The sequence below is a fragment of the Platichthys flesus genome, chromosome 12 (assembly GCF_949316205.1).
Source record: "Platichthys flesus chromosome 12, fPlaFle2.1, whole genome shotgun sequence".
Taxonomy (NCBI): domain Eukaryota; kingdom Metazoa; phylum Chordata; class Actinopteri; order Pleuronectiformes; family Pleuronectidae; genus Platichthys; species Platichthys flesus.
The window spans coordinates 14,827,379-14,848,838 of record NC_084956.1 but is presented as its reverse complement, the minus strand read 5'-3'; the positions used below and the strand labels follow the sequence as shown (position 1 = coordinate 14,848,838).

At 43.8% G+C, this 21,460-nt stretch overlaps 1 protein-coding gene across 3 annotated transcripts in view; it reads left to right on the top strand.

Annotated features, from left to right (window-relative positions):
* Window positions 1-21,460, top strand: part of macrod2 (mono-ADP ribosylhydrolase 2) — a 403,426-nt gene that overhangs the window by 354,226 nt on the left and 27,740 nt on the right. For all 3 annotated transcript variants that reach the window (XM_062401312.1, XM_062401313.1, XM_062401311.1), the window contains exons 9-10: window positions 14,732-14,810; window positions 21,413-21,451. In XM_062401312.1, the coding sequence (XP_062257296.1) occupies window positions 14,732-14,810; window positions 21,413-21,451 (118 nt within the window). The remainder of the gene's footprint in view (window positions 1-14,731; window positions 14,811-21,412; window positions 21,452-21,460) is intronic.

Genomic DNA, 21,460 nt, shown 5'->3' with positions numbered 1-21,460 from the left:
AGGAAGTGAAGCCCTCTCGAAAGTCTCACATGGGGCCATCTGCTTTGATTTTTTAAATGCGACCATAACCCCACCAAACCGTCCCGAGCCTCTATATCAACCCACCCCCCCCCCCCCCCCCCCCCCCTGCGTCAGACAGGCAGCCGTCGGCCCAAACAAGGCGAGGCCCCGGCACAGACGCAGCACATGAATTAAAGATTTAGTCGCAGCACACAGGACAGGATGCACACCGGACACCGTGTTTCTGCTGTGTGCGCACCATTGTTAACATGCGCCTCTGTATGTTTAGGTCGCGAAGACAGTGGGACACTGATACAGCGTGTGTCGGAACAGAGCCACAGCCACATCCCGTGGAGAGAGAAGCATCACAACACGCCACCGCTACTCAGAGCTATAAATATCTGATTAAGAGACGTGCAGTCATTTCATGCCCATCAGAGTTCCGCTGTTTGTTTAACCTACTTAAGTTTTCTAGAAACCTATTTTTAACCGTTAAAGCGGAATTGCATTGTGTTCCCGTCTTGGAAGAATTAACAATGAGATCGGAGTGGAGATAAGTAGATGAGATACGGCAAGCAAAACAAAACCATTCCAGGAGAGAGACGATGTCAGACTCGAGATGCATTTGTGGAAATAATTCCATTTTCCCAGCGCGGGGAGATAAAACGATACTGTGTCTCGACTACAAATGTGTCGTAGTCCTCTCATTAGCTCGCCATGGTTCCAGTAAGTGTCTTAATTAGATTATTGGAGGAATTGTGGGAAACTTGTGGCCCCGTCTGCCTTGGGCTATTTACTCTGTGTTTCAGAGTGTTTCCAGTTAATTGTTTTGTTTTGTTATCAAATCAGAGCTGCCTGATATGATATGGGCTCCTTTGTGGTCAGCTGTAGCTCAGAAAAGATATTTTCTATTTCAGCCGTTTTATTTTTTTAGATATAAAAACCCACATTTTCGATGGAAGTTACATAGAATGTGAACCACAATTAGCTGTCATATTTGTACAGAGCACAAGGATAGTGGTAGTGAAGTTGCTACAGCACAGATGATTACACTGTATATTTCTGGTCTGAAAGGTTCAATATTCTTTGTTGCCCTGTTATTCCAAATGCCCTCACTACCTGACATCCTGACAGCTTTATTCATAATCTGCAAAGAAAAAAGAAGAAACCTTCCGGCTGCTTTATGTTTAGACCCTCGGGTTAGCCCTTTATCCTCAGGCCTGACTTCTGGCTTGAGCAACAGTATTTCTTTAAGCCAGGTGTTAAGATGTGTACTTCAAGCGTCAGGAGGTTTCAGATTTACCAGATCAAGCTTTTCCCATCGAGATTTTCCCTCATAAATAATTATCGGTTTGAAAGAATCTACATTTATATTGGTCAGAGATTATTACAAATGCAAATGTAATTAACGAACGAAGACAAAAGCACACATCTCTATTGTAATCAGTGAACTAATGGCTGCCTATTCTGCTCAGCCCTGTGTTTCAGATGGCCCCCGCACATACCGCATGTCACACACTGATTAAACCTTCATGTGCTGCTGAATAACTTTTTCACCTCTCGCAGATCGACAGGTTTCCTTCTTAGAGATTCCCTCCTACCAAGCATAAAAAGCTTTTCTTAGTCCTGAGCGGTGGAGCACTTCAGCTTGAGGAAGGGTTCGCGCAGCGAGTAGAACAGAGTGGTGTGGAGAGCAATGATAAATACAGTTCTTTTAATACAAAAGCTTTGTAGGTCAGTCCGTGGAGAGGCGAGGTGCGCTCGCTCCCTCGGCCGGCTGTTCCTGCGGAGCCTGCGCAGCCCACAGACTCTGCAACGGGCAACCTTTAAAGAGGGCTTTGAAAAGGTCAACGCACAGGCACGTGGAATGATAATATAGGAGTGCGCTTCTCGGGGTCGCAGGGTCAAAGTGGGTTTCATTCCTCCCGGTTCGTCTCCTTCTGCAGAGATGGCTTCATGGAGTATGTAAGATAGATTTTTAGCAGCGTTGGCCAACACTGAGTTAAACCCTAACAAACCTAACACCATCCTTCTCAACTGCATTATCCTGTGTGTCTCCTTGAGAGCCCCCCCCCCCTCTCTCCCGTTTGCTGACCCACTTCTGAGGATCTGGCACTGAAGAGAGAATGAGAGTGTCCACCTGGACCTGGTTAGAGGTGCGGTGAAGACAGGCTTACTGGGGGCTGGCGTGTCCCAACACACCAGCCCGATGTTTTGCTTCACTCCCTCCAAGGCCCTGTCCCTGCTCCTCTTCACGGCTCAGACGCTGTTTTAAGTGGCCGTTTGCCACGTAGAGAAGTATCACAGTTCATTATTTTGCATCTCTTTTTTTGATTTTTTTTTCACTGGTTGTTACTTATGGATCTCAAGGTATTATATTAGCCCTTGGTTTCCTCGTGATGGAGCAGGGAGGATTTCCTTTAGACGGAGCCAGCTGGGTCTCCAACGCATGACAGAGTGGGTGCTCTGCCTCTTTACTCGACAGTCCCGTGTGATACCACTGCATGCTTAGCGACTCTTCTTCCACTGATCTAATTAGTCCCCCGACACATCTTTAACGGCCCGTGTTTATCAGTTACATTAATTAGTACCTAGACTGGATATATTACTTTGAAAATAGTAGATGTCCTTGTTTATTAACGTATTAACAGCAGGGGGGAAATACTCCCTCTTATCCCAGGTCTCACAGTGGGCCTGCTCATTCATCACACCCTTTCTGCAGTGTTGTCTCCTGTTTATCCTTGTTTGTCTTTTTCTAAGAGCACATATAAAGTGATGTTGGATTAGCATTATTAATTACCTCAGCACTCTGCGGCCCATGTTACACAAATGTCACATTAACAATCTTTTAGTAGATAGTCACTGAGGACAATTTGCTCGGTGTGGCACAAAAATAATAGTTTCATTCACTGCTTGGTTTTCTTTAGCTCAGGGCACATGAAATGAATCAATTTAACTGTGTGGGTCAACTAACATTGTTGGATTGGGAGGGTACCACTGCAGGTGCAAGGAAGCGTACAGAGTAAAAAACAGTGATAGAAATGGGAAGGACATTGATTTTTAAGCGACAGCGAGACTAAAACAGATACTCTGTTGTTTGGAGTCTTTGTTAGGATGCAGTCCTTGTCGAGAGTTGAATAATTTGGAGAAACGCTGTCGCTTGTGGAGCTGTGCGGTAAATTACTGTCTGTAATGCAGGTCACAGACGACCTCAGCACCTCGTGGATGCTGCACAGAAATAAACCGTCTTCTGTTTAATGGCTCTTTACCCTCCAGCAAAACCACTTTGCTATAATTCATGTAGATTATTTTTTTATTTTTTTTTCAAAAGGTCATTGTGTCTCTCAAGCATGACCTGCTGCGTCTCCCAACATAACAATAATCACAACATGTCCAGTAATACTGAATCATTTACTCTCTGCACATATCTACAGCAGCTCACATCCTGTATTCTTTCCTGTCTGTTACATATTAGCCCACAGTTCTCCCACTAAAGTCAACAAGTCATTGATATTTTTACATTTTTGATGTTTGTGTTTGATCTGCCAACAAGTGGAACAGTTTGATTCATATTCAAGAGTCGAGCACAGCGCTTTCTTCCACTAACCATGCTAATTAGACCCGCTTTAACGGTTTTATTGCTACTCGAGGGGCTCTTTTGAATGTTTTTCTTTTTTTTTGTGTTCTTGTCGATTGCGGTTTGAAAAGCGCACCGCTGCCTGTTTTAGAAACACACCACACTTATGAGCACTCTGATCGGCCTTGACTACATTGTGTACCTAACATGAATAACCTGAAAGACCCTCGATTGGCTTTCACTGGGCCTTAGCAGCATCTAGCTCGAGCCCCAGGTGCCGTACAGCAAACACTGATACTAATAATGATATATGATATGTCTCTTTCAGCATCATCATCAATCAGGGCGACCGGGGAGAATTACCTCTCTCTAGGCGATGATGCTATAGGGTGGAGATGATGACAAAATCGTTCCTTCATTTCACTTTTATACATTTAGTGATTGATCATTTCAAACAGTCTTTCTAAATATTGAATTTTCTCTTGAAGCCGTCCAACACTAAGCCTTTGTAGTACAGTGGCATGTTTTGTTTGTAAGTTAGTACCTGAGCTTGACAGCACTTAGCTAATTAGAAGTCTTTCTACACAAACGCTAGTCCTTATTTAGATGATCTCTCCCATACATGTGTTTTTGATCCTTGTTGCACCTCGAAACCAAAACGGGTAATCAGATTATATTTCGGTAGAGCAAAGATGCAGCTAATCCGTGATCGAGATGAAGGTTTATCTCGAGGCTGCCAGAGACACATTTGGTAACATTCACAGGAGCCTCCAAATGACATTATATTCATCATATTAGCATCTATGTGAACACAATTAAGCTTTTACATGTTAATTCTAGCAGGGGGAAGGTAGTGTGGGCCGTAATGTTGCTATTGAAGGTTCATAGAGATACGTAACATGCTGAAAGGGAGACAGCAAAAACGACATAAGAAACTAGAATACCTATGCCAATGCACAACGGTCACCTTAGACCAAATAAAGCCGCACCAAATGTCTTATTATGCAATGTTAAAGAAAATGGAAACAAAAACTCCTGGATCTGCCTCCTCATCGGGGCCGGCACCAAAATGTATTAGGATCTTTCCTGACCCACACTATATATCTTTCCACCAAGTTTCATTGAAATTCGTTGTGTTGTTTTTGTGTAATCTTAAAAACAAACACACAAATGGACAGAGGTTTTTAGAAAACAAATGCATAACACATACTAAGAATCAGTATGTGCTTGTGTGTAAATGTTAAGTCAGATTTACAATAAATGGACTCCAGACGTTCCGATGTGATATGTGTGTGAGCCCAGCTGTTAATGTTACAACTGGGTCATGATAATATAACGGTCCATAACTGTGCGTGTGACTCGCTCTACTATTTCACAGATGCTTGTTATCAACAGAACAGAAAAAATACTTGTGTGGGTGACACTCATTTACACAAATCTCCATTGTTTAACCCTCCTTTAGTTGATTAACTTGCTATAAACCCTGTGAGCCCCTCACGTGCACAATCAGCTTCCCATCTCCTGAGCAAACACACCTCAGGCACCTCCTATCAGTCGGCTGCTGCCAGTTAGTCCAATAAAGAGGAAACTAAAACCAGACACTTTTAGATTTTTATTCCTTTTCGGCTTTGCTTCTTGCAGCATCTACTTTTCAACTGAGTTGTGAAGTGGCCATTAAACACGTTTTGGTTTCCAGCAAACATTCACTTATATTGTCTCTCTGTAGTAATGACTTATGTAGGATGTTATGTTTTACTATATTCTCTGCTTTTGTGGTAATCCTAATCCACTGGCCCCCTCGAAGAGCATTTTGCCTTCTGCTGTCCTGTCAGGGTAAATAAATAGCCCGACACGCTCTGCAATTCACGTGGGACGAGAGACCGTGAATTTGCTCGGTACATCTGAGAGAGTCCAGACCAGATCTTCATTCCACTGTGTAAGTTATGTCAAACAGCACCTCTGCTTTGAGGCCTGCCTCCCTGTTTGATGTCGCCCACACAGCCATGTGGTATCGCTCTCAGGATCAGATTTTCTGTTTTTTATTTCCTGCCATTACACTCACCCTGTGCTATATTCAGCAGTGTGTAAATCTGCCATAACCCTCGCAGTGGCTATTGTGACAGTTTAATGTGAAGAGGCTCACCTTTTTGCCTGTAACACATGTTCATTGATAGTTATCTTAGTTAAAGGGCTGTTTCTTTATCCTCTTACTTTTATTACCCTGTTAGAGCCTTTATGCACCTAGAATCTACTCACAGGGTGGTTTAATGAATATAATGAGTGTGTCTCTGCATGGGAAAAAAAAGTCTCCTTTAAACTTGAGATGAAATAATGAGTACTGCTCAGTTGATTGTGTCACTGTTTGGATTTCAAAGCAAAACAGGGCTTTAATGAATCTTTTCCTCAAGGATTTGGCTCCAGCTCTAAAGCAGACGGTGCATGAGCAGTAAGAAAAGAAAAAAAATAGCATTTCTGCCTGAACATTGCGTTGGCATCTTGAATGGACCCTGTTATAAAAGTAACAAAGGGGTAATAGCGTTAGTTGGAGAAAAGTGGATGTAAAGCAGAGTACTTTCTAATGAGTGTTCCGCTTGACCTTATGGCATTAAGCTCCAAAGGAAAAAAACACTCACCAGAAGTAGGTAAAAACATAGAGAACTGACAAAGCTATTACCATTTCTGTAAGGGATAGCACCGCCCACACACTTCCTATCTCATCTGCATTATCTTGCTCAAGTGGTGACTGGGTTGCGAGGCTGGAGATCATGGATAATAAGAAAGCACAGCGGCTGTAGCACATTCGTTCTGAAGAAAATGTGGGCATGTTAGTGGGTATGTTGAATTGCGGGTCTCCTCTCTGTCTCTCCATGTGCTCTTTTATTACATGGCAGCTTCATCCAGGCTTTGTATGCACTTTAGGTAACTTCACCATGTGAAGCTGGGATTGGATTTTCCATCCGCCTGGCAGCTGCAGTGTAATACTCAAACTGGAGAGGATCTGGCTGGATCACACCACATATTTCCTTCCAGTAAACCTCCCCCAAGAACCAACTCAGCCCCAGACAGGGCAAACGTGCAGCTGTAGAGTGAACACTGTTCCTATCTGACAGCACACGGTGTGTAATGACTTTATCAACATGTGCTGGCCTTAACAGGTTCAGTTTAAAGGATGTCTATAACTGGCTGCACACCACTGGCCCTCCTCAGAGAGGGCTGGGTTGGCCTGCTCCCAGAGTCTGGGCAGGTATTGACTAAACAGAAAAAGGAAAATATTAGTGGATTTGACAACCAAGCAGGATAACCCCGGCATGATTCTGGAGAGCAGATGAGCAGACACAGAGCCTGACACTTCAGCATGAAGCACTGATCCGTCAGTTTGACATGTAATACTGCATACTGGCGGTCAATAAGGGAATTGGGAGTGCAGCCAACGTGTCAGAGGCCAGTCACTGCATTAAAGGGACTCAACAGGAGGGGATGAACTCATGCTTATGTAGACTGTGGGATCCTGTGTAGTATATTCTGCTAATCGATTCCTTTAACCTGGGTATGAACCAGAATCACATGTTTAGATTCTCAGTAATTCTTCCATTTATTTCTCTTTAGTTCTATCCCCTAGGGAATGCTCTCTGACCTGTTAATGGATGAGAATAGAACATGGGTTTTTGTCTATTAAGCACGAGGCATGTCCTTATGAATTCATCATTTCATTTACATGTTATATGCTCAGACACATGCAGTCATGCACCTCTCTGCCATGGGACGTGGGACGTTGTCATGGGCGTAGGCAACCTCTATATATATTGTGCGTTTGACGCCTGCAAAGCAGAGGATTCTTCCTTCAGCATCAACTTCACCTTCATCGGCATATCGGCTGTCAACATATCTGGTTTGTTTATTTAATGATACACAGTGAGTTAAAGTAGACTTACACCCTGTCCACACCAGCAGATGTTTTGCAAAACAAACCTTTGCCCACGTTTTTGAGTCTGTTTTTACACAATCAAATGGCTTTTAATGTAACTAACACAGACACTTCTACAGACTTGTTCTAAAAACTCCATTTTCTGTTTACTTGTAAAGTTTTCAGTAAAATTTAGCATGGCTGCACCAATCTTAGGCATTTGCATCGCTCAATATTTCTTACCACATCGTTCTTCTCCGGTATTTAAGGGATTTTCATTCAGTCTATGGGGCTAACATCTCTGCCAATGCAGAGGGACACAGTGCATATTAATTGTTGGTACTGGCCATAAAAGCTACCAGTAAACCAATAAAAAAGGGAGAAAAGGATTGATCGCTTTCAGATCATCGAAAAAAAGGTTTAAAGCTAAAAATGCTGTCATTTATGCCCATAAAGAGATAAACGGTTAATTTCAGTGAGAAATGTCAAATGTAAACAAAAAGCTCCTGGAATCTCCACAGGATTCTTTTAAGTAAAGGCAGACAAGCTCCGTGTTGACATTTCCACGGCTCTGAATGCAGTATGAAGGTAGACATAAGCCTGAATATCATAGCTCAGATGAGTGATATTTGATCTAGTAAAGGTAAGAGGCTCACACTATTACGTTTCACTGCAAATATTGGAGAGGAGGTCGTTCTAAAAAGATGAACTGACCTGTTGGGTCGGGTTAAAGCTACGCCCCCCAGAAACACATAATCACCTTTTTTTTTTTTAATCACCAACGAAGAACATAAAAAAGTCTCTAAGAAACAACTTATCAACACCACCTTTAATTTAGCTCTGTATTGAACAGCCCGACTCACTCAGGGTTGGAATTCACATTTCTTATATGTATAATTGAACAAGTTTTAACCCTTCACGCACACGCACACCTATATGCACACGCAGACATCCATTCACACATACTTTTGCCTCATCAGCAGAGGTTGTTATAGACAAGGGGGCTGTCCAGAGGTCAGATCATAACCAATGTGGCCATGGATCATGGATACAGCCCTCATATTAGTCTTTCCTTAGTCATTCCCCTCTGACCTCGTCCGCAGCTGCACTACCTCTCATCTTTATGATAGGAAAATGACCCGATCTTTCTCTTTCACACATATTCCCAATAGGCTCCCAAGTATTCAATCATTAGAATTATTTGACTGTCCATAATAATTGATACATTTGTCAGTGGAGTCTGTTGCGTCATTGGTCCAACACTAAAAAGATGGTGTGGCAATGTGAGCCTCAAACCTGCAGTGACACCGGTGGCACTGACATTTCCACTAGAACTCCTCTAAGAGGCTGACACTCTGGTTGGTGAGGAAAGATTTCCACTTTTCTAACTGTTAATGTGCAACAAAACATTTAGCTGCTGTAAGGTGATGTCACTTACTGTTTTTAGAATTTACTGTGCTAAAACACCTCTGAATATTTTCAGCTGATGTCACTTGCTGACGCTCTTGGAGAAATTACTGTGGTAAAACAATGCTGCTGTGTTTTGTGTTCATATTGCCAGAATTTTCTGGATATTTTCGAGTCCATAAAGCCCCTCTCTTTATAAAGAATAAATATCAAAACAATACAAAAGACAAGGGATGAATTGTGGCTTTTTCATTCTGTAATTGTGTCTGTGTTTATGAAATAAATGAGATAGCGCAGTTGTTCAGCTGCTGGCAAGGGGAAGCTGGCACAGACGACTCAAAGCCTGTGACAGTCAAATACTGAGTCTTTCAATTTTTTGTAAATGTGTGCTAAAATGCTCGATGCATCAAGCATGCTGCACTGCAGTTTTTGTCGTGCACCTTTGAGGCTGTAGTTAAACAGTATTTATTCAGGTCTAATGTGTAGAAAATGTGAGTCACGTGCAGCAATTGTTGAATTAACATACAAATAGCTGATATATTATCTTTTCGATTTTTACAAAGGCAGCGTTTTCCTGACAAAATGTTTCATATTCTGCACTGGATGTGCCTCACAAGCAGCAAGGTGATGTTTTACACTAATGAAATAAGCAGGTAGTTTACTGGTTTCTCTTCTATCTAGTCCCACTGTGCCGAGCACTCATACATAATCATGTTCATGACCATTTGCCAAAACTGCCAATATTAAGCTGACTCCACTTGCTATTATTATATCGCTCTTATCATGATCTACAGCCTTGGAAAGCAAGAATTTGAGCTCAGCATTTTCTCGCAGGCTTTGGTTGGAACCAGCCTCTTCAGAGCACAATGTCAGGCTTCTCTTTTGATGTATGGATGGAGGCGTTTCGTTCAAAGGAATAACCTTTTCTGGGCCCTTCTTTGAAATGATAATTCAGCAGCCTGCTGCAGGTGGAGCTGCAGCTCTCTCAGGCAGACAGGGTCAATCAAAGTCAAATGGAGGAGCTGCTCGCTGCTTCCCCGGGCTACAGTCGCCGCCAGGAGCCAGGCCGCCGCTGTCAGCTCCGCCGCCAACATAATCTCTGCCTCTGGTAGAGAGCGTGGTCACCAGGGATGTCACGGTGACGAGCACGTTTTAAGCAGCAGATCGTGGGCTGAGTAGTTGTGCTGTCGTGGCCATGAAGGATGGACAATAGTGTGTGTGTGTCTGTGTGTGTGTGTGTGTGTGTGAGGGTTTACCGACTCTCCCTATACCTGTCAGAGCCAAGCTGAGGTTTTAGCCCGCTTTCCCCCCCCGAGCTGCAGGCTCCGTGTAGTGGTGAGGGGGACGCAGGTGTGTGTAATTACATCAGTAATAAGGCCTGGCTATGGTCCACCTGCCTCAAAGTGAACCCTCCATCCAACCCTGCGCCCGCTGACAACAAAGGAGATGGGCACTCGCTGATTATGGCTTTGATGATTCAGCTCGGAGGCTTTGTTTTATGGGGGGGGGGGGATGTTTTTGGCTCGGGAATATTTCGCTGGAATTATTCAATCCGTCTCGAACAATGACGCGTGCTACCCGTGTATGCTGCAGACACAGCCCTCATATGTCAAATACAACATGTCGTGTCGTGTGGGATGAAAGGATCCGAAACAAAACAAACAATTTACCTTATGTCCAGTGTGTGTGTGTGTGTGTGTGTGTGTGTGTGTGTGTGTGTGTCTGTGTGATATATACAGTTCATTATGCTCAGCCACTGTGATGGGTTGGTGACTTGTTCAGGAGCCCGTCGTCCACCACTGGTGTTGTCTCACGACGACACTGAACATGAGCAAATGAATGAATCATTTCATACAGTGTTAATATTGTTTCTGTCGCTGTCGTCCATCTGGATTCATCCGCTCAGGATTCTGCCTCAGCCGGTGGCTCGGTAACGAGGCAGTGCAGGACACATAGGCACACGTCTCCCATGGGTTCAGGCTCCAGCTGGAGCAGACATGTTAGGGCAACCTGTCCCTATTATTGTTTGTGACAGAATCAAGAAGGAAATGCAAGTATAAAAAAGTGTGTGTGTGTGTGTGTGTGTGTTGTGCTTGCACGTCAGATTCTGCTGGCAGTGCCCCCAATGTAATTATGGGCATGAGTGGCCAGCCATGACAGCTCATCTGTTAGTCAGCCAGCGGAAGTCTGGGGCACCTGGTGAGCCTTGCACTAGAATGATGAGCCACAGATACACACAAATTAAAAATCACATACAGTATTCCACGGGAACAAGGGATGTGAGCAAAGGGCACTTTCATATCTTTTACTGCTGCTCATTAACACTGGCACGTGCATCCACCGCAAACTGACAGAGCTAGCCACTGCCAAATCCTGTTCTCCTGCACTTTGAGTCTCCTGCAAATGAGTTACAAAGGCGTGGGCTGAACCCCTGGCATTATCATTTTAATTAGTCTGATCTCATCATATATTCAGAACTCAATTACAACTAAGAGGCATTGGTTTTGAATTATTAGACGATGTGCAAAGTGTTGTGCGGAGGGTTCAAAAGAAATAATTGAAATCAGATCTTTAACCTGCATCATTTCCGTATTTCACAGTAAAGCATCAGTGTTGACAAATAGTGGTGCGGCAGGAGAAAGCCTTTACAGTTTAATGGAAAATAAAGTTTTCCCTCGTCACAATACTGAAACTCAAATGGAGAGAGTGGATCAGCACTCATCAAGAATGAAATGAATCCATTGGCACATTTTTTAAATTTCTCTTTGATGAATGCATATAAAATCAAAGCTCAAACACAATGTCTAATGCATTTTAATGCTCCTTTTTTCACGGAAACACACTGTTCCTGTCAAAAACTTTTGAGTCAACTGAGCTCTAAGCTTCCCCCCCCTCGAGTTGGAAACCCACCAAATACGCAGATCAAAGTGTGACAGGTCACGACAGCTACACAGTCTCACATCTTATTGTGCAGAACACGTCTCTGTCAAAAAGGACCAGGCTCCCTAAGTGCAACCAGGGGACCCAATCATATTGTCCTCACCCCTTTGGCAGAGGGCCTCCAATCAGGGATGAGTAATGACTAGGCAGGCTAGCATGCAGTGATCCCAGCTTTCTAATTAGTCTTCCATTAACTTGTTCAACCTTGGCGACTGCGGGGTGCACGCTCAAAGCACACGTGCGCACACACACACACACGTACCTCACAGCCTCAGACCAATTTATTTGGCCTCGTGTCCAAAATCATAAAAATCCAGAATTAAGTATTTTTGTATCATTTTCGACTCTTCCGAGTTTGGTCAACTTGATGGGCAAGAAAAGTGCGTTTTGTTCCGTTCATATATCTCTCCCTGTGTTTTTGATTAATATCTTGCACCTTTAAGTATGATTACACCCATACAGTGTAATGCCATTCTGTGTATCATCTTTCCTTTTGTTTCGTTTGTGTAATCTTGCAAGTAGACATCAGTGTAAAGCAGTTGTGAAATGTGTGTTTTTTACACATCATCATATGTTAACTAGGTTTATGCGAAAGTGTTTATTATTAGAAATGACTGACGCATGCGATCTGGGTTCAGACGATTCAAGGAAACAAACTCTTGTGGATCCTTCGGTAACAACAGGGGTGTTTGTGTGCGTTCAGGAGATAAGCTGTCTCTGGTTGACACTGAAAGAACAAGCTGTTTTAAGTGAAGACCAGTGGAATTTACTTTTACAAGGAAAAGTGGCAGATCACCTTCTCTGTTGTCTTTGATTTACTTCCCAGCGTTTGTGAAGCCTGGGCCAACAGTGTTTGTTGGGATACAGACAGAACGTCGATGTTCTCTGCTGGTATCTGGTTTCATTTGGCATCCTGGTCGGGATGATATCTGCCAAAGGTCATACGACGGGTTTCTTATCTGTAGAAGAAAAGCAGTTGCCCGAGTTGTCTGCAGAATCCGGAGATGCTGCAACCGAATCCGGACAAAGAGATTGACCGAGAGAGAAAGGGAGCCAGAGAGACGAGTCGACATGACGTGGATACTAAGACTTCTATTCGGTTTTGTTTTGCACCAGTTGTCAGTTAACTCAGAGAAATCCTTCAGCTTTGCGGGGAAATGCATTGGCTTGGTTGATCTGGCCAATGCCACGCTAGGGAAAGCCATCAACATGAGTGGTGTCCGTGTATGTGCATGCACATGTGCACTCTCTGTGTGTTTCAGCACTATTAAGGAATTCATGATTCATCCTGATTCACAGTGGGCAGTCAGTTTCAGAGTGGAGCTCCATAAAAGAGTAATGGAAATTCCTGGGGAGCGGCTGTCCTGTGGCCTTCCAGCACCCAGTGGTACACACTATCTTGGAGTATTATCACTTTTCACACAATCTGTTGTCAGCGAGCCCACGACTTCAAAGGAGACTTATAGCTTGCTTTCATTTTCTGTCGGGGGTTGAGGGGTTGAGAGAGTGAGTCTACATTTTATACCCCCAGACATCGAGTGAATTAGAAATGTTACCGTCCTGGTTGCAGCTCCTAACAATTACTCCAAAGCATAGATCATAAACTATTAATAGATATATGTCTATGAGCACCAGAGGGGTGCCTCTTTGAATCAGATCTTTGTGCTGGGCAGGGTCAGGAACGAGGCTAAACCTGGCGAGCTCCCTTTATTCCCCCATAACATCCTCCTGAACGGAGCAGGACACTGGGCAGATAGCTAGCATTAAGGCTTTTGTGTAAAATTGCCATTATTCAGTCAAGTGATTATGTGCTGCCGTGGTGTGTAATGCAGCTCTGTGACTGATGTCTGCACATCTAAGACGCCACTGGAGAAGAGTGAAAGTGAAGGTGGTGACCTCTTTTTCTTTAATCTTTCACCAGCTCAGTGGGTGACTCCTTTCAGACACCTGATTTCAGTATGGAAAGTTCACCTTCACGAATGGTAACATTTTCAAACATCATTTATAAGTTTGATTATTTGGCTGCGTCTGGGGGACTGTCACTCGAGACCATGATGCTGTCCAGCTTCATCATCCTCTCGGGTCAAAATCGTTGCAGTGTTCAGGTTTAGTATGCAAGGGCCTCTGCGATGTGCCAGTTTCCTGTGGCCTGTCTGGCACTCAGCATTTGGAGGGTAATTCCAGACGCGTCACTTTCTTTGACATCTTGTTAGCGCTGTCGAAACTCGCAAGCCTGTCACGTGGCAGCGAGACACTGTTCTCTGTTGAGGTGAGGGCTGTGACGCAGGAAACTACCGCTGAGATTACCATGGCAGCCATCCAATCTTCAAAGCATTTGCATTATCCCAATACAATTCACTGATTGTCACTGACATAACGTATTGTAATTCTGCTAAACCGAAATGAAAGGTAGATGTCATTTAAGGTCATCAATGATAATCACAAACTCTATTGGGGCTTTTTTTCCCATTTAGTCTTGTATCTAACTCTGGCTTTTATTACACTTAGTGTTGCGTTGAAATCACTTGTTTGGCATTTTTCTCTTGTAATTTTCAATTTGAATTTATATTGCTCATCTTTAATGTCGCACTTTCATGTCGTTGCGTTTTTCGTGATTCTCAGGGCGTTTTGCTCTGTTCTAACCAAGGAGCCCGTTCAGTAATGCCTCTACACTGATGTAACGTGCTGCAATATTCTTCTAAAAGCTTGTCTCAGAGGGAATCTTGGGGTGGTCTGCAACATAGAGGGTAACTCATTTGATTTTTTTAGATTTCTGAATGTCTTTGTGTCCCGTCGTCAGGTCTAAACGTGTCCTGTTTGTTTTTCTGTCCTTTCCCTCACTATAGTGGAATGAGCCTGTCCACTAATAGCTTTCCCATCTCTTTTTTTTTATACCTTTTCAGATTACACAGATCATTTTCTGCGTCTTCCTCGAGACCGACTTCAACATCTACAAGAAGAAAATGTCTGTCATGTTCCAAGGTAAGTGTGTTTACTTACAAATGACTCCACCACATATCACATATACTGAATCAGACCAATACATTTATTATCACAATCTGATCAATTGGCCTGACAACATCATCGAGTAACAAAGGGGAACAAAAAATAAATAAATGAATAAACAGATGTATCGAGTAGTTTCATTGGGTTATTAGTAAAGAAAGAAAATAATTGATTTCTTTTTAGGTTTAATAAACATTCATCTTAGCCGTCAGCTTCAATAAACTACTCTCATTGTTTCCAATAATTATTTTGCTCACCATTTGTGATTTCAAATGTTTTTAAACTAAAAATCATCTTACAACCAAATGAATCAATTCATCTCCTCTGCATATGGACAGATTCAAGATCCATCCATTCAAGGATTGTTTGTATTGTCACCAGACATTTAACTGACCATGTGTAAATAGAGCGAGGCCGCTTTGACTTGTGTATCCCTAGAAAACATCTGCAGGATGAGATACATGTGTCTTGCCTCTGGAAGCAGCAGCATGACGACCTGTCAGGACCCCCCTGTGACACCTCCAAATGTAAAGACAATTCAGTGCACCCGCAAAACCATTTGGGAGATTAACAGTGAGAATTTATGATGACAGCTGGTAAAACAAGTGTGAGGCCCTCTATGGATTGCCCTAATAGGATTGGAATAGTCAGCCTTCTTGTCAGTGAAGTAGCGAGCTGATATTTTGCATAAGGGCTGATATTCTGATGAGACTTTAATGCCAGTTTTGATTGACTGTAATACCGGCCCTCAGGAGTGACTGACTTCTGCAACCGCCCCAAAAATTCACGGACGCATAGCAACCACCGTCTTTCCTTGGTTACTGCTCCTCGATTCCGTTTGCAAAATAAACAAACATCCATTATCTTCCGCTCCCACTCTCTTTTCTGTCCCTCTCTCAATTCCCTCCCCCCTTTCATGCCATCATCTTTTTTTACGCGGGCCAGGAGCGGTCACCGGCTCTGATGGGGGCTCCGCCGAGGATTGAGTTGAATAGCCGGGAAGCTGAAAGAGGCTGGCTGGCTTCACCATCCTAGCATTACCTCCATTTACCTCACTTTTCCCTCCCCACCTCCCCAATGGAATACGGGCTCTCCGGCCTACATCTCGCCGCTCCCAGATGGAGAGTGTTTTGTTTCCCCGCGCGCTCCTGTCATCTGTCCCGCTCCCCGCCCAGGCTCTTCCCTGAAAGATTACATTCTGGGGAGAGACCTTAATTATATGGCCTGCCCTCGTGCACCCAGCGCCCGTCTCATCATATTAGTGCTCTGAGATGAGAATCTAGAGCTGTTGTTCTCCAGTTATCACTCTCGCCATTTACAAGTGCTGTCAGTGGATAAATGCCCTACATCGCTCCATGACTGGGAGCAGGGAGGAAACTAAACAACAGGCTCTGTGCGCTGTAGGAATAGGAAGAAGAAAAGTTTTCAGAGTCGCGTTATAAGAAGACAACTCTTTAAAAAAAAATCTGTTTACCCATTGTCGACATGACAATGGGTTGCTAGTGAGGAAGCCAGAGGTCAGTTTTTGGTTTAATGATGTCGTCCCAGGTGCTTCTCCACAACACGGTGTCACGTCTGCCACGTCACATTTGACCTTTAGAGTCAGCGCCCCTTTTATCACTGTTCTGTGAGTATGAGTGGGCTTGAGAATATTAGCTCCATTATAGAAGAAGCGGTTTAATAAGTGTGACATTCCCACTGGGGGTTGTTGTCTGGAGTGAGGCAAAGGTGTTTTTTCAAAGCATTTACCACACTCTCTATAAAAATAATGTTCTATTTTGTTCCACGAGGAGGTTTTCAAAGATGACATAATTACTGGTGCTGTGATTGTCGACTAGACGGCCAAGCCAGGGAGTGAATTTGTGTGTTTTATCGCCAGACTGCGCCCCGTAGAAGGGTTTTTAACAGCGGTTGATAGATGTGCTTTAAAGAAAGACACATTGATTGGTATGATTGCACCATGAGGGGAATGCAAAACCTCATGTTGTGCAAAAACTTGCATTTTGCCTCCCCGGAATCGTGGGGGTGAATCAGAGGCTGTGAATTAGCTCGGCAGGTCATCATCCTCACCGCCAGAGAAGGAGAGGCAGGTAGATCCTGCGGCAACTCTGAGAGCCTCACACAGAGGCCCAGGCCCATTCTGTCTTCTGCAACATCCTCTCGCTTTCAAAAACCCTCTGTCACACCGCCCCTCCCCATTCTCCCCCCCTCTCCTCCCCACTTATTCTCACTTACACCTCTCCTTGTTTCCATGCCGCCAATTACCTCATCCCTCCACTCTCTGTAACTCTTCCTCCTCCTATCACGTAAGAGCTTCTCCATCACCTCCTGTCTCGGCAGGCTCTTATGCAGTTGTTGTGTATGGCTGCCTTGATCTTTCTGAGATCTGTGGGTGTCTGTGTGTGTTTGTGTGTGTGGTCAAGTAAAACTCAGTGACATCTGTTTCAAACATGTGTAGAGCTGAGAAGAGGCGCAAAAGGTTCTTTATTGGAGGCTTATTGTTCTCATTTTTCATCTGCAAGTTGTCAAGTTACGATGACTGCAGGGACAGGTAAACAGCACATTTGCATACAGGAAATTGCTTTATCACACATGCTGTCACTATTAGCAGGCCCCAAGTATGGTTACACCTCTGCAGGAGGAGGGAACTGAAAAATGGTCTGTTCTGACATGTATACCCACGCACATCTTTCAACAGGCACACCACACACAAAAACATGCATGTAACTGGGTCCGTGTGCAGCATGCCACGGCTGAATCACTGATCTGCTGCGTCTCGCAACCGTCTGTTGTTCACACAGGGAGTGTGTCTGCTGCGTACCTATAGCGGAGTTAGAATGTGAGCTTTCTGGTATGACTAGTGTCATTACAAATAGTAATGGTGTGAAGCTGTGCATATCCTGGTTCTGCATTAATAACAATAAAAAACAATGCAAAACCAATGAAAGATTTCCGTCATCAGAAACCCTTTAGAGCTTTTACTTTGAAACAGGTAGAGGAAGGGTTGCACATATTTTTGCTGTGACATATTCTACAGATGCCCTGATAACATGGGCACCGCAATGAACAGCAAAATGTTCTCATGTGCCGCTTATGTGTCCAATGTGGCCCGTGTGCTTCATTGTGTGACCCTACAATGAAACATCAGTAGTAGTCAAATGGAATCTGCCGCAATGTTCAAAAGGATGAACGAAAAGAGCAGCTGTGTGATGAGTAATGATGACATTCTCAAAGACAGACGATGGTATTTTTATGTGTAAGCGGCTTAAGGAGCTCTGCAGATGTTTCTATTCATATACACACGTATGTATATATTAAAGTGATTAGTATTGATATTGTATATAATCAATATCGATGTTTATCAATTTAAAAACTCATATACTGGAAACATCTCAGAGGTGTGATGACAGTGTTGCTGTCCTCTTGAGAAGACCAGCAGCGTTGTGCGTGAACTCGCTCCCATAGGGAACCGAGAAATTCCAATCAAAGGAACCCTGGTTTTGTTTTTAGAAATGTAAAGTAAGTAAATGCATTAATTGATTAAAATATGGAGCCTAATCACTGCAGTTAATGATACGACATGTTTCAATTAAGTGTTCACATTGGTTCATAGATCATGATTGACCACATGCTTGCCTTGGCACACACTATTTGGAGGCATGGAAGCAGTCAGGCTGCTGCGGTTGTGGAGAGTAAAAGCATGTTGAAATTGATTCTGGGTACACTCCTCCACTAATATGATCCGGGTGGCTGCCCACAAGCTGGGCTCCATCTCTTCTTCTCCTCATCAGCCACAGTGCTGACAATATTAACACAGCCCACAGATCTGCAACGGCTGCTGCATTCTCTCCAACTGTTTCACTGACTTTCCAATTGACATTTATATACATGGCCCTTAATACACTCCATACTCCCACTCCCAGTCCCCACACACACCTACCCCCAAAAAGAAGTATCCCCTGAACCCCCGACTGCTGTGGAAGAAGTAGAGCTGTGGTACACCCGCTTCTATCACACACGTGTCATTTGTTGAGGATATGAGAGGCTACAGGAAGGTCTGTGAGGAGTGAAAATGAAGTCTGTCGGTTTGGTGAGGCTATCCCTCCAGGCAGGGAAATGAGGAGACCACGGTGTGTTAGTGGTGTGATTGCCTGAAAGCACCGGGGCTCAGACTCACTCGGCTTAAGAAGACATTAAGATCAACTTTAGCTTGAGAAATGTGAATATTTTGTGCGTGAATCATAGATGTGTCGAAAACGTGCAAACACACCCTGACTTCCTGCTTATCCACATGTACAGTATCGGCCAAACATATTATATTTTGAAAATTTAGAGGTGCAAGAATTTACTGGCTGTTTTTCACTTGAGTTCACAATTTCATATCACACTGTTTCAACGACACCGTCCCACAATAGGAAGCAACAACATGTGTGAGAAAAAGGCCTCTTAAAGGAATAGCTCTTTCACTTTTTAGTCAAGACATTGATGAACAGATCAGTCATTCTTCTCAAGAGTCGTATAAAAAGATACATTTAATTTAATTTAAAAGGAAATCTGAAAAGCTGCACTTTGTAAGTTCACTTAATCTGTTTTTAGACACAAACTCCGGAAAATGTCTTGATTTCTGTCCGGGCTGTCTCTGGACTTTGTCCTTCACGTGTGAAGAACACAGTTGGAGATTCTGTAGGGCAGCCTCTTTCACAACAACAGGAAACACTCTGGAGCGTTCAGATGAAGGGTGGCATCTGACATCCCAGAGTTTTTGTTTACACCACACTTTCATCGCTCTTAACACCGAAATATCACTCATATTCTCTCCAAGTTGAGTTCTTCTGCACCTCTTTCATAATATATTAGAAATGTCATCAACATGCCGACTCACGGGCCGTGAACTCTGCTGACATAATTCTACTGTAATCTCACGAGAGCTCACTTGGACAGTACCTGGGGTTTTTACTAGGGGATTGGCTGGAAATTATTTCAGGAGACTACCCAGAGCTCAGTGTATGTCGGAAAGCAGCTTAATAAACAATACAAATCCCCAAACAAAGATTTTACAGTGGTTTATGGGAGATTTTCTACATTTGGTAGAGAACACTAAGAGGTCTATACAAACTGTAGATGGATCCAGTTTGTATACATAACTATGCTAACTATCTCCTATACTTATTATGCAGACATGAGCGCAGAAGAGATCCTCTCATCTAACCCTCAGAAAGAAAATGAGCATATTTCCCCAAATGTCATCAAACAGCTGATCATTTGTCATCTGCTCCACATCATACATTATGAAGCATCCTTTTGCGTGAACGCAACTGTGCGATTGGGTTGTCTTCACCCTGACATAGAGAAGACATAAAAGAGTGGTGTCACACATTGTTACTCTTGACTAAGTCACATAAATTCCCTTTGTTGACAGGAGGGTTGAGGAGTGGTAATAATGTTATAGGATGTGGCAGCAGCACAGAATCTCCGTGTTCCATTCTTGTGCTATTGTTACACTGTATCAGTGGGCCTTTCTTTGTTTCCCCGAGCAGGGTTAGATTAATGCAGTGCACCCTTTTATTCAGTGTAATACAAAAGAAAAGCCTGTCGCTGGATCCACAGGGAGCTCTGATGGTTACAATTCCACAGCTCAGATGACAACAGCCTTTCATCAAGCTAACGCCTGCCTTTGCTTGTTAACCACAGTGCAATCATTGCTCAGTCTCACGCGCCGCCATACACACACATTCTGTAAATCATACGTGTGCCCGCGCTCATACTGAGCATTCGACTCATGCCGTGTGAACCGCGCAGATTAAATAGCATGGTATATATTGTGGCATGACTCGGAGCATCTCGAGGTATGCTGAGCGGTGGAGATCAGAGTGTGTGTTTGTATGATGGGCGCGTCGAGCAGGCATCCTCAGTTCCCCCCTGCTCGCCTCTCTCGCTCTGCGGTGCCTCCCGAAGCAGCATTCAAAGCTTCCGTCTTATCTCCCACTGTGCAACTCAACCCATCCACCCAGAAACACCTCCAGTTCCCTCAGTCTGTCTCACACAATAGAGCGATGGAGAAAATCAAAGCGTTTTTTCCTCTTAAAGGCGCGGTTGTCCACGGCAGCCCGCGGTCCTTGTAATTTGAGGAATTGGGAGGTTTGGTGTCATTTATGCTGAGCATACCAGTACAGCTTTAATTGAAAAAGAATGTCTCATGAAACGCACACCCACGTACACAGTCAATCGGCGTAATAACTCACTAGATCCAAGGCCTTCTGGGTGGGGGAACGGAGGGAGGCTGTGAAGGGTTGTTGGTTTGATTTGGGAGCACGGCAGCTGGTGTGATGAGGAGGGAGGAGGCGAAAGGCTTCCAGCAGTCATGTAAATACGATTTTTTTCTTCTTTTCGTATCAAAAGAAAACCAAGTCATATTTCATTTCAACTCTGAGCAAACCCTTCAGATTCTAGCGTCACTGTTGACTGGTTTAAACAGACACCCTGCGCACTAACGTTATAATCAGGGAGGTGATAACCGGTTGTATCATACATTATGAAACAGCACAGTTTGACACGCTGTCTTTCTCGCCCTCTGCCAGACAATGACATGGAGGTTCCAGCGGAGCAGCCGAAGGGAGGTGAGTGAC